This window comes from Lutra lutra, chromosome X (assembly GCF_902655055.1).
Source record: "Lutra lutra chromosome X, mLutLut1.2, whole genome shotgun sequence".
NCBI classification, from domain to species: Eukaryota; Metazoa; Chordata; class Mammalia; order Carnivora; family Mustelidae; genus Lutra; species Lutra lutra.
In genome coordinates this window covers 50,278,990-50,293,129 of record NC_062296.1, presented here as the reverse complement: position 1 = coordinate 50,293,129, position 14,140 = coordinate 50,278,990, and the positions used below count along the sequence as shown (strand labels likewise).

The 14,140-nt window shown below is 45.7% G+C and overlaps 1 protein-coding gene across 1 annotated transcript; it reads right to left on the bottom strand.

The window, feature by feature from the left end:
• Positions 1-3,220: 3,220 nt before the first annotated feature.
• P2RY4 (pyrimidinergic receptor P2Y4) lies at positions 3,221-5,444 on the bottom strand. The gene is made up of 2 exons (XM_047716165.1): positions 5,417-5,444; positions 3,221-4,725 (listed from the first exon to the last, which is right to left on the bottom strand). Exon 2 carries the CDS (start codon positions 4,716-4,718, stop codon positions 3,621-3,623), a length of 1,098 nt encoding a protein of 365 aa, XP_047572121.1. The 5' UTR covers positions 4,719-4,725; positions 5,417-5,444; the 3' UTR covers positions 3,221-3,620.
• Between the last annotated feature and the right edge of the window lie 8,696 nt (positions 5,445-14,140).

Here is a 14,140-nt window from a genome sequence, read left to right as displayed (position 1 = left end):
AACATACTGAAAAGTCTCCTATCACATGAATAATCAAGGAAGTAAAGGTAAGGGGCTCCTGGGTGGCTCAGTGGGTTAAAGCCTCTGCCTTCAGCTCAGGTCATAATCCCAAGGTCCTGGGATAGAGCCCTGCATCAGGCTCTCTGCTCAGCAGGGAACCTGCTTCCTCCTCTGTCTCTCTGCCTGCTTCTCTGCCTACTTGTGATCTCTGTCTGTCAAATAAATAAAATCTTTAAAAAAAAAAAAAGAAAGTGAAGTTAACAAATTAATGTGGGGTTTTTTTTGTTTTGGGTTTTTTATAAAGATTTTGTTTATTTATTTGACAGATAGAGAGAGAGAGAGCATGAGCACAGGCAGGGGGAGTAGCAGGCAGAGGGAGAAACAGACAGGAGAGGGAGAAGCAGGCTTTCCAATGAGCAAGGAGCCCGATGTAAGGCTCCATCCCAGGACCCTGGGATCATGACCTGAGCTGAAGGCAGATGCTTAACCAACTGAGCCACCCAGGTGCCCCCACAAATTAATGTTTGAAGCCATCTAAACAGATTCCTTATGAAGTCCAATGCTAGAGCTGCAAAGAAGATGGAACTCTTGCATACCATTGTGGCCTTGAAAATTTGTACAGTCTTTTTGGAAATCAAGATCCATAAAAAATGTTTATATACTTTGACCTGGTAATCCCACTCCTGGGAACTTGTCCTAGGAACAGAATTGTAAAGAAGAAAAAAGTCATATGCATTAAGATGTTCAAAGCCCAGAAAAATTGGGAGTTGACGAAATGTCCAATAATAGAGGAATGGTCAAATAAAATATAATCTACTAATGGATATAATTTTATGTGGCTATTGAAATGATAAATATGAAAGACTGTAGCACAAGAATAGTATTTACAATAAAAGTTTCTTAAAGCAAAATTCTAAAATATATGTACACTGTGATTGCACTTCCATAAAATATAAGTATTATGCAGTATGAAAAATCATGGAACATAGATAAATGAAAACAATTGTCTGGGGTTTGGAAGTGCAGGTGAACATATTCTTTCAAAATCTCCTTTAATGTTGTCATAGTGGAATTTTTAAATATTGTTTTCAATTAAAAAATTTAAGCAAGGTATGCAACAGGGTAACATGATCTAGAGATAGTCAAAGAGGATGAATATAGAGAAAATATCATTAAAGATCTTGCTTTTGAAGTAATTTGTTTTCTTCCAGTTACAGAAGGAAACCAGGTTCAGAGAGTTAAGAGGTGACTTTATAGTGATGAAATGGGGTTATGGGGTTATGGTACTTTTTCTGGAAGTTTGACAGTGAAATGAATAAGTTGACTAGAATGTTAGCTACAAGAGACAGCAGGGTCATGGTATCGGTGATACTGTTTTATTTTTGTTTGGTTGGGTTTTGTTGTGTGTTTTTTTTTTAAAAGATGGTGTGAAATCAGTTATGGAAAGACCGAAAATAATGAAAAGGGATAAACAAATGGACAAGTAAGAAGGCCACCTCTTATTTTGGGTCTACAGGGAAGAAAGACAAGATGGATATAACAGTAGAGTCATCATGAATGAAGCAGAAAGAGGTTGAGGTATTAGATCGTCTCAGTTTTACAGGAGGCAAGGTAACTCTTAGAAGGTCATAGGGTAGCTTGGAGTTAGAGTCTTGATAAGGTGGAAAAGACAGAAAACACTTGTTCTGGAATGTCCACTAGGAGCTGAGCAAGCTAATAAAAATTGAGGCTTAGATGAAGTTACAAGACAGGAAGTTTCAGTGGGTCAAAACAGCCTTGTGCTCTGGTTTCATCTGCAATCCCCTTCAGTCTAAGAGAAAGGGAAAAATTGGCTAAAGGTGAGACTCAAGGTGTTTAGCCAAAGTTAGAGTGTGAAGGAAGACAGCCTTAAAGTAGCAGACCGCAAAGTCTGGGCAGTGAGTCTTGATAATGGGTGAAATGAGTCTTGATATGGGCTAAATGGACTTGTGAAATAGAGGAGGCTGGGTCAGTTGTGATAGAGAAAGCAGCTTTACTTGGTGGGGCTGGTGGATAGGAGAGGTAGGTGATGGGCAAGGAGGCTGTGGTCATAGAAATTAAAGGGAGAGAGTACAGATGAAAAATAGGATATGTAACAGTCTAAGAAGTGGCTATGGCACTGGGAAACTAGTAAAAAAAAAGGCCTGTACATTTACTGCTAATGGAAGGAGTCCTAGGTAGCAAGCAGGGAGAGGGAGCACATGCAAGGATGCAAAGGGGGACATGGGAGCATCAGAGTCATTTTTTCCTGAAGACTAACCTCAGCCTTACTCTCCAGAGAGACCCCTTAGATGACAGTAGACAAGGAAGAGATCAGAGACAGGTCAGCGAGAGTGGGACAAAAGAAAAGGAAGGCTGGAGACTCAGGAGACCAGTGGCTAGAAGGCAATTTCAGAGGGGGTGCCTGAAAGGGTAAGCCCACCCTTCTGATGAACACCTGCCTAGACACTCTTACTTCCTAGGCCTGGAAGTTAGCTGCCCAAGTTCCATACCTATTCCTGACTCCTGTAAGCCCAGAAGTAGTAAGACAGTGCTGGGGAGGAGTGATTGGATGCAAGAATGTCAGGGGACCTGTCTTCGTCCCCATGCTCTGTCGGCCCTGGCGTTGAAGCCCTAAAGCATGATCTGAAAGAGTTGGTGACAGATTTATTATTCACCTAGGTCAAGAGCCAGAGAAAGGGGAGAGACCAGGGAAGAACCAGCTCTGGGCGTCAGTCCCTGTCACCACCCCAAACTCTGTACAAACCTGCTCTACCCCCCTCAGTGCTGGAACTTACAGCCACAAACATGAGAGCTCCCCCCTCTCTTTCTTTCCAAGCCATTGGCTGTTCTTCTCATTTAGTACAGGGGAACTGTCAACTATGTTCCCAGCAAACATCATAAAGGAGGTCCTGTTCCAAAGGCCAACATCAGCTTGGACCCCGCCCCTTGAGGCAGGTTATCCACCCCATGGTAAGATGCAGGGCTGTACACCAGTTCAACAGCGCCATGCGTCCGGCTGCTCGCGGGCACCCTGGCCTGCAGGCTGTCTGGGATTGAGCTGTATCTCAACACTTCAGTACGCAAGACCATCCTGTCTGAAAGGAACCCAGGAAGAGGGTGTGGGCACTACGGATGTCCCAACCTTGGCATCTGTGCTAAGCCGGTGCTCCCACTTCCCGTTGCTGGCTATGGCCGTCAGATAAATCAGACCAATCCCGAGATCACCCCCCAGCTTCTCCACCTCTTCAGTCTATTGCGCGGGTCTGGCTGAAGGAACACAGGCTATACAAAGGTGCATGGGGGAAAAAGGACTGCATGAGGATTTTAGGAAACCTTGTAGGCTCAAGGGAGACAGGACTGATGGCCCCAGGAAGGAGACAGAGGCAAAGAGAAAGAAGAGTGGCTGTTACTGCCTTTGGCCAAAAAGGAGAGGGCAGCTGAAAGGGTTATGAGAGATGGGGTCACACATGATATCCCTGGTTCCTCTTAATCCTCAGGGTGTGGGCCTCTCTCTGGAGTCTGGGAAAGAGGAAGGAGCAGCCATATTGGATGTAAATATCAAATTCCCTCACCTCTGCCCTGCACGCACCCTTTTTCCTCTCACTTCCTGGCTCCTAGGGCTACGATCTATCTGCCCCAGGGGCAGGGAAGCCACGGTCCCTCTGGGTAGATGTCCACCTGCAGCTGCTTTCCTCAGCCAGGGACACCAGAGCCAGGGTGGAGGCCGTGGTGGGGGGCTGAGGCTCCCCACACCTGCACAGCTGCCAGAGCTGACGACGATACTTGTCCCCCGTGAGCAGGTAGAGCACGGGATCCAGGCAGCTGTTGGCGCTGGCCAGAGGCCGAGTCACTTTGTAGACCACATTGACAATGTTCAGCACCCGGCAGTCGGCTTCCAGCAGCCTTGACATGTAATAAATGGTGCGGGTGACGTGGAAGGGCACGAAGCAGACAGCGAAGACAGTCAGCACCACAGCGATGGTGCGGAGAGAACGCAGACGCGAGGATGACTGGGCGGAGCCTGGCAAGGGCCGATACAGGCGCCGGGCCATGAGCCCATAGCAGACAAGAGTGACCAGGCAGGGCACGCCAAACAGCAGCCCCATGATGGCTGAGCTGAAATGCACGTAGTGGTCAAACTCCTCGGGCCGAGTGGTGTCGTGGCACAGGATGGTGTCCTTCTTGGGGCTGGTGGTGACGAAGAACAGGTTGGGCACAAGGCAGCCAGCCACAACCAACCAAACGGCCAGGCAGAGAAGGCCCGCGAAGCGCGGGCGGCCCCAGTGCAGGGCCCGAAGCGGGTGGCAGATCCCCAGGTAGCGGTGCACGCTGATGCAGGTAAGGAAGAGGACGCTGCAGTAGAGGTTCCAGTAGAAGAGGAAGCGGATGAACTTGCAGAGCCCCGTGCCAAAGGGCCAGTGGTTGCGGGCCGCATAATAGTAGATGAGGGTGGGCAGTGACAGCACATACAAAGTGTCTGACAAGGCCAAGTGGAACATGTAGGTGGCCGTAGCATCCCAGGGTCGGAGGCGAAAGAGGAAGAGCCAGAGGGTCAGGGCGTTGAGGCCCAGGCCCAACAGGAAAACGACTGTGTAGCTCACGGGCAGCAGGATGAACTTGAACTCTTCATTGAAACTGCAGTCCAGCTCTCCCTGGCTGTCGCCAGGATCTGGGCTGGGACCTAGGGTTGTAAGCAGAGAGGACTCTACACCGGCCATGGTCCCCCTAGAGGTGGAAAGGGGAGAAGTGAGGACAGCTGGGTTTTCCTGGCCTCCCAACCCTGACCTGAAGCCAAACAGCCGAGAACGGGGAGGGCCGTGACCGAAGCACGAGGAGTAGCTGACAGGAGTATATCCAGGAGCAACCCGGGCCAGACTGGACCCTGCTGGAGCCCCTTTGGTCCAGACTGTGGCAGTGCTGGTGCCCAGCAGGGCAGTCTGGGAGTTTGGGCTGTTCTCATCCTGCCACTGACTCTGTCCTTCAGATCTTGGCTAGCCGAAAGGGCGGGACCATCTAAGTGGCGAAGATGGCCGGACCCAAATTGTCTCCTAGCCCATGACATTTCTCCACATGGTGACTTTACCTATCCCCTCACCCAGGTCCCAGTGTCTCCACACTACAGTTCCTTTTTTTTTTTTTTTTTAAGATTTTATTTATTTATTTGACAGAGAGAAATCACAAGTAAGCAGAGAGGCAGGCAGAGAGAGAGGAGGAAGCAGGCTCCCCGCTGAGCAGAAAGCCCAATGCGGGGCTCGAACCCAGGACCTGGGATCATGACCTGAGCCGAAGGCAGCGGCTTAATCCACTGAGCCACCCAGGCGCCCCTACAGTTCCTTTTTTGATGCCTTCCCCCAGCCTGGTCCAGCCTAGGAGCCCCATCACCACCCTCACCAAAGAAACTTGGCATGTCTCCTACCTGGTCCCCTTGAAGCTGAGCCCAGCTGACTCTGTCACCTTTCCCTTTGGCAGCCAGAGGGCATATCCAAGAGGGCGGGTTTGGGGGTGGGGCCTATTCCCTCCTCCTGGCCTGGGAAATCATCAGAGCTAGAAAGGTCCATCGAGATTATCTAGTCCAACCCACTCACTCTATAGATTGAGAAACTGGGGCCCGGTGAGATTACTATTTAACAATTTCTAAATGACTATAGGACAGAGTACACAAGGAAACATCCAAGTTTACAGATGGAGAGCCAGGCCGCAGGAGACTAAAGCTACAGGGAGATCATACAAATCTGTGTAAGCAAGCAGAAACACGGGAAGTGAATGAATGCTAACATAGGCAGAAATGCCAGATAACACACAGAAAGATTTTAGGAAAGCCATAGTACTGATATAAATCTTCAGTCTGTGTGCATATAATTATAAAAATGCTTATGTATCACGTACTATGTACAAGGCCCTATTCTAAGTGCTTTACACTTATTGATGGCCCCACAGGTTCTTTAGAAGCACAATTAATCTCCCTACTTTGCTGATGAGAAAACTAAGGCACAGAGAATTTATTCTGCTATTTAGTGGTAGAGTCAAGATTTGAATCAAGGCAGGCCTGCCTTTGATCCAGGCTCTAACTCCATGTTCTTACCTTTTTTTAAGATTTTATTTTCTTATTTGACAAAGAGAGAGACATCAAGAGAGGGAACACAAGCAGGGGGAGAGGCAGAGGAGAAGCAGACTCCCCCAATCCCACTGAGCAGGGAGCCCAACACAGGGCTCCATCCTAGGACCTCGGGATCACAACCCAAGCCAAAGGCAGATGCTTAACCATTGACCCACCCAGGCGTCTCTCATCTGTGTACTTAATTGCTATGTGTAGTTGCCCCTCTGAAGCCACTAGCCATAATCCAGGAAAAAGATAAGCAAATGTTTACTGAGAGCCCACTGTGTGCTTGGTCTTGTTCTAGGTACTGGTAGTTCACTAGGAATGAAGAAAAGAGAAAAACTCTCATTCTAATGGAGCTCACATACTAGTGGGAGGGAAAAGAAAAGAAAATTAACAAGTAAAATATATAGATTGTAATCACTGCTATGGAGAAAAAGGTGGAAAGGGGAATAGAGAAGAAGAGACATGGGAATAGAGAAGGTTGCTTCTTTAAATATTAGGGTGGCTTCGGGTAAAGAGCAGGTGGTTGGGAGGAAGGGGAAATGTAGAGAGGGTGTCAGACAGTTTGGCAGGAACCAGATCACGAAGGTCCTTGGAAACCATTGTGAAGATTGCTTAGCTTTTACTTTCAAAGAATGGGAAGCCATTGAGGGTTTAGAAGGGACAAGTGTCAGGGTCTAATTTATATATTTTTAAAAGATTTTATTTATTTATTTTAGAGAGAGATGGAGAGAGAGAGTGAGAGCACGGGTGGGGTGTGGCAGACACAGAGGGAAAGAGAAACTCGGATTCCCCGCTGAGCGCAGAGCTGGTCCCAGGGCTCGTTCCCGCAACCCCCAAGATCACAACCCAAGCAGAAACCAAGAGTCCGACGCGCCCAACCGACTGTGCTCCCCCCCCAGGTGCCCCCTGATTTGTACTTTTGAAGGGTTACCGGCTAGCTCTATGTTGAGAATAGATTGCAAGACTGGGGGAACAAGAGGAAGATAAACCCAGGAGCTATTGCCAACGAATGATGGTGACTTGGACCAGAGTGGCAAAGGTGATGGGAAGTGGTCCGATTCTGGCTAGATTTTGAAAGTAAAGGCAGCACAATTTACTGACGTGGGCTGTGCAAGAAAGAGAGGAGTCCGGAACGACTCCAAGATTTGTAGCCTGAGCAACTGGAGGAATTGGGTGACTATTCACAGAGATGGGAAAAGCTGTGAGAGAAGCAGGTTTGAGGGAAAACTGGGGGTTTGTTTTTCAGCCTGTCAATGTCAAGAGGTCTATTGCACTTGTGAGAGGAGGAGGAGAGGAGACAGTTCCCTCCTCCCCAAGGTTGCTAGCTGACAGACCTTCCTGAAAGGCCCCACCCCATCCTACACACCACCCCTCATCTCTCTCTACCACTCCAGGAGACTCCAGTCTGAATATAGCAGAGAAAGTACAGAAACCAAACCTAGATGTTTGAGTGCTAAGTGCCAGACAATGCCAACTTGTTGGGAGCTCTGGATCTGGGGCTCCTGGGGCTAACTAAGGTGCCAGGATTGTGGGAATCTTCGGCAGAGGGGGCAAACTTTGGGCCTGGAGGACTTTGGGGGTGAGGCAACTAGTGCTCTTGGGGAGGGAAGGGCAGTCTGGGCAGAATCCACGCTTCAGGGAACTGGAAGCAATGGGGACTCTGAACCTGATCTTCGGGTTACCAAGCTGGATTCCAGGAGTGAGAGGAGGCGGTAGGTCTGCAAGGGAGACTCTAGAATCTGGGATCTAGATCTCCTGGAGGCCCAGAAACCTGGATAGGGGAAACTTGGAGATACTTGCCTCATGGCAGGGTGAGGGTAGCTAAAAGGGAGACACGGAGGAAGCGGTCTGAGCCTGAGCCCTGAACAGCAGGCTGCTGGGATATTGGATAAGAGGCCCAGATGTTGGAGCCAGACAGACACGAATTCAAATCCTTGTTTTCCCAGGCATTAGTTGTGTGATGCTGGACACCTCTTTGTAACTATGTTTTCTCCCCGGTGAAATGGACATAATAACACCAACCCTTCAGGGTTTCCTGAATATTGAATTGGTCAATAGGTGTGAACACACATCGTAAATCACAAGGTATTTTGCATTATTCCTTTGCACTTAGTGATGAAGCTGATCTCTTTGGAGGAGAACACGTGTGATTCGAAGTTTGGCATAAACCCAAGAGTTCACACCAGCATCCTCCACACTAGAGAAGCTCCTGCTGCTAGGTTTCTGCTAGTCCCTGGACGAAGCTCCAGCTGTCACTGCTGCCACCACCGCCCAGTAGCTACTTCAGGAAAGGACCTCGCCCAGCACCGCCTGGACCAAAAGGATTTGTGCCTTAGGAAATGCTGCAGGCCAGACCTGCTGGCTTCTGTGACACTCTTCCTCACTTTTGTTTCTGTGATTTTGCATTACTCTGGTTCTCCTACTCCTCTGGACGCCCCTTCTGACCTCTTCACTGGCTCCTTTTTGTCCTCCTTCCTCCGAAGGTGACCTTTCCCCAAGGCTTATCCCTAGAGCTTTTTCTCTTCTGTCCTTTCTTCCCCCACTTCCTTCTCCCCAACCTCTTCCTCACTCTATCATTTCTCTTTCCTGATCTCTCTCTTTCTCTCTCTCATGCTTAAAAAAAAGAGATTTCATTTATTTGACAGAGAGGAATATAGCAAGACAGGGAAGACAAACAGGGGGAGTGGGAGAAGGAGAAGCAGGCTCCCCACTGAGCAGGGAGCCCGATGCTGGACTCTATCCCAGGACCCTGGAATCATGACCTGAGCCAAAGGCAGCCATTTAACCCACCGACCCACCCAGGTGTCCTTACAAGTCTGTTCCTTATCTCCAGCAAGGCTGTTAAAAGCTTTAGAGTAGAGACTAGTACCACTGTGTCCAGCACCTAGGACAGCACAGGAAGTCTCTTTTTCTACCGTTTGATTCCTTGGTATCCTTTCTATCCTTCCCCACTGAGCCAATGCCATTGTCCAGCTCCCACTTAAATCCGCTGGTATGCTTTCAATGGCAATAATGGAAAATTCCAAGTCGGATGATTTTAAAATGTGGAAATTTATTACCTTGCATCTAAGCCCAGGAGTGGGCCACTTTGGAGTTGGCTAATTCAACAACTCAGCAATGTCACAAAAAATCCTGACTCCATCGTTCTGATCTGCAGTCGTCGGCATATTGGTTTAGCAACTCTTATGGTCACAAGATGGCTGATGCCCCTCAGCCATCTTCCAGCATTGCTTCCAAACATGACAACATTCAATGGTAGGAGAGGAAGGCCTCTCTTCCTGTAGGTTTACTATTACTACTCCAGAAACCTTTCCCAGAATCTCCCTAGCACACTTCCTTTCACATCTCAGTGGCTGGAATTTCATCATGCTTATATAACTGCACCAGTCACTGGCAAGAGGGATGAAATGGCCATGACTGGCTTAGGAAATGGAGATTCTGCCCATTAGAATGAAGGGGGAGGTGGCTGGTGAGTTGACAAACAATTCTGTCTGCTACAACCCTTTATTGAATAACCCATTCTTTCCTTACTTTGAGATATGATCATCACTTCCCAACTGGAAGGCCCAGGTGGGAAAAATCACTGGGATGTGCAAGTGAGGTGGGTAAAGACCTGAAAATATATCTCTCTTCAATATAACACAGAGGCCAGAAGCTCCATAATTAGAGATGCATTCCTTTGCCTCCTTACTCTTGCTCTCTCAGAAAATGCAAACACCTTTTTTTCCAGTTTCTATTTAAATTCCTGTTAGTTAACATATAGTATAATATTAGTTTCAGGTATACAATTTAGTGATTCACCATTTCCATATAACACAGAGCACTCATCACTCTAAGTGCCCTCCTTAATCCCCATCATCTATTTAACCCAACCCCCCACCCACCTCCCCTCAGGTAACCATCAGTTTGTTCTCTACAGTTAAGAGTCTGTTTCTTGGCATGCCTCTCTTTTTCCTTCCTATATTTGTTTGTTTTGTTTCTTAAATTCCACATATGAATGAAATTATATGGTATTTGTCTTTCTCTGGCTGACATATTCCACTTAGTGTAATACTCTCTAGCTCTATCCACATTGTTGCAAATAGCAGAAATTCATTCTTTTCTACTGCTGAGAAATATTCATATATATATATCACTACTTCTTTATCCATTTATCAATTGGTGGACATTTGGGTTCTTTCCATATGGCTATTGTTGATAATGCTGCTTATAAATATGGGGGTGCATGTATCCCTTCAAATCAGTATTTTTATATCCTTTGGGTAAATACCTAGCAGTTCAATTGCTGGATCATAGGGTAGTTCTATTTTTCACGTTCTCAGGAACTTCCATACTGTTATCCAGAGTGGCTGCACCAGTTTGCATTCCCACCAACAGTATAATTTTAGCCATTCTGACTGGTGTGAGGTGATAGCTCATGGTAGTTTGATTTCCCTGATGATGAGTGAAGTTGAACATCTTTTCATATGTCTGTTGGCCATGTGGATGTCTTCTTTGGAAAAACATCTATTCATGTCTTCTGCCCGTTTTTAAAATCAGGATTTTTTGGTTTTGAGGTATTGAGTTTGATAAGTTCCTCATAGATTTTGGATACTACCCCTTATCAGATATGTCATTTACAAATATCTTCTCCCATTCCTTAGGTTACCTTTTATTGTCTATTGTTTCCTTTGCTATGCAGAAGCTTTTTATTTTGATGAAGTCCTCATAGTTTATTTTTCCTTTTGTTTCCCTTGCCTCAGGAGACATATGTAGTAAGATGTTGCTACGACCGATGTCAAAGAGGTTGCTGCTCTAGGATTTTCATGGTTTCAGGTCTCACGTTTAGGTCATTTATCTATTTTGAACTTATTTTTGTGTATGATATAAGAAAGTGATCCAGTTACATTATTTTACGTGTTGCTGTCTGGTTTCCCCAACGTCATTTGTTGAAGAGACTGTCTTTTGTCCATTGGACATTCTTTCCTGCTTTGTTGAAGAGCAGGAAATGTGGGTTCATTTCTGGGTTTTCTATTCTGCTGCATTGATCTATGTGTCCATTTTCATGCCAGTATCATACTGTCTTGATCACTGCAGCTTTGTAATATATCTTGAAGTCCAGAATTGTGATGCCTCCAGCTTTGCTTTTCTTTTTCAAGATTGCTTTGGCTCTTTGGGGTCTTTTGTGGTTCCATACAAATTTCAGGATTGTTCTAGTTCTATAAAAAGTGCTGGTGGTATTTTGATAAGGATTATTTTATATGTGTAGATTGCCTTGAGCAATATAGATTTTTCACAATATTTGTTCTTCTGATCCATGAGCATGGAATGTTTTGCCATTTCTTTGTGTCATCTTCAACTTCTTTTATCAGGGTTTTATAGTTTTCAGAGTACAGGTCTTTTACTTCTTTAGTTAGGTTTATTCCTAGATACCCCATTGTTTTGGTTGCAACTGTATATATGGGATTGCTTCCTTCCCTTCTCCTTCTGTTGCTTCTTCATTAGTATATTGAAATGCAACAGATTTCTGTATATTGATTTTATATCCTACAACTTTATTGAATTTGTGTATCAGTTCTAGCAATTTTTTGGTAGAGTGTCTTGGGTTTTCTATATAGAGTACCATGTCATCTGCAAATAGTGAAAGTTTGATGTCTTCCTTACCAATTTCAGTGCCTTTTATTTTTTTGTGTTGTCTGATTGCTGTGGCTATGACTTCCAGTACTATATTAAATAACAGTGGTGAGAATGAATATCTCTGTCTTGTTCCTGACCATAGAGGAAAAGCTCTGTTTTTCCCCATTGAGGATGATCATTAGCAGGGGATTTTTCATATTTGGCCTTTATTATGTTGAGACATGTTCCTTCTAACCCTACTGTATTGAGGGTTTTTATCATGAATGGATGTTGTGCTTTGTCAAATGCTTTTTTTTTGCATCTATTGAAAGAGTCATATGGTTCTTACCCTTTCTTTTATCAGTGTGGTGTATCATATTGATTCATTTGCAAATATTGAACCACTTTTGCAGTCCAGGAATAAATCACTAGAAAATGCTAATACTCTTGCTCAAAATTAAACTATGGTGATAATTCTCTTTGGGAACTACAAACTAGAAAGGGATATGAGGGAATTGGGAAAGATGGAAATGTTTTATATCTTGATCTAGGTAGTGGTTACATATGTGTACACACAGGGGTATTAGTTTCCTCTTCCTGCTGTAAAACAGTTACCACAGACTTGGTGACTTAAAACAGCAGACTTATCTCTTACAGTTCTGGAGGTCAGAAGTCCTAAATCAGTTTCACTAAAATTGCACCTGAACTGCAACAGCTACCTTGTGACCATAAGAGACTATGGGTGGTGTAGGGGGCTGGAATCCATGCACTTGTCCTTTCCAGCATCCAGAGCAGCATTCCTTGACTGTGGCCCCTTCCTTCATCTTCAATGCCAGTGACATAGCATCTTGCTTCAGTTCTCATATTGCTTTGCTTCTGTAGTCAAATCTCCTTCTATCCCCCTCTTTTTCCTCTTATTTATAAAGAAACTAGTGGTTATTTAGGGCCCACCCAGATGATTCAGAATAATCTCCCCATCTCAAGATCCTTAATTTAACCATTTCTGCAAAGTTCCTTTTGCCATATAAAGTAAAATTCATAGGTTCTAGGGATTAGGACCCTATATGTTTGGAGTCCATTATTCAGCCTACTACATTAGATAAAAATTCATCAAGCTGTGCAATTAAAGGTTTATGCATTTTGTTGTTGGTAAATTATACCTCAGCCAAGAAAGGCACATACTCCTGGAAGAGAGATAATGATTTAAGTTCAGTCATAGTAATGAATTAAAGACCTACCAGATCTATTTTCTTTTTGCCAAGAGGACCACAGATCTCAGCTGAAAGAGGGGATATGCTTTAAGTGTGGGTCTGAAGACAAAAATGGGCTGAAGCCTAGTCCAAAAGTACATTGATTCTGAAGTCTCACCTTCCCCACAGAAACCAATCTTGGCAAGTGCAGAACTCTTTCCTGTATGTCCTGCATTAGTTTTAGTCCCACAATGGTCCCTGCAGAATCTGGGCTTCCAGCTGTATCTGAAAATCCCTGAGAAGGGCAGAGTAATAGCAACTAAAAGACAAGCTCCTGGGGCGTGTATTGGCAAGGAATGGCAAAGGCTAACACAGTTAGCTGTACAAAAAGAATACAGGACAGCCGCCCAGCAGCCACAGTAGAGAGCAGGAGGTAGGGAACGCCCAGCCCTCTGAGCCATAGTCATGGCCATGCTCTGAAGAATGGACTTCCTGTTGTGGCAGGTGGTGGGCATCTATGTATAGATACTAAAGACCAGCCAACTCTATGAGGGGTTGAAGGCAGGGTAGGGTCCTGTAGCCCCAGAGATTGGAGGTTCTGTCTCTACGTTCTCTATGTCCACAAAGCCTGGACCTGCACCCTGTGAGGACAGCCAAGAAAGGAAGATTATTTTTGTTGCTGCCATTGTGGGGGTCCTGGCAGCTGTAGGACAGAAATATCTCTAATTCCATGAGTGGTCATATGAGGCAAGGGAAGCTGCTTAGAGCCTCTAGCATGGACTTAGTTTCAGGGATTGGGGAGAGTCAAAAACTGGGTGGGAAGGTTTGCTCTAGGTGGGAGTGATACAGATGTCAATTGCCTATTCCTTCCACATGCAACGTCCTTCCAGGAGAACCTGTCCCTGGGCCAAGAATCCTTTATTACCTTCCTCTCCATCAAGAAACATTCGGAGCTCACAGACATGTGCACACACAGCGTAACACAATCAGCCTCCCTCCCCAGTCACCACTCCCACTTACAGGAGATTGACTCCTGCTGTGCACATAAGCTGGGATAATCAGGATTTCTAAACAGTAGGCTTCAAGAGTCCCAAGTCCCATGTGGTGGGGGACTGAGGAAGGGGTACTCTTTCCCATACTCTTAGCCTTTGTGTGGCCTGTAATAGCTGATCAAGAGACATAGAAACACTAGAGGGTGACACAAGGCTCTCCTTTCAGAATCACAAAGACCCATACTTTGAGCCCTCCTATT

Coding starts and splice junctions, on each gene's coding strand:
- P2RY4 (XM_047716165.1), bottom strand. CDS start 4,718: ATGGCCGGTGTAGAGTCCTCTCTGCTTACAACCCTAGGTCCCAGCCCA.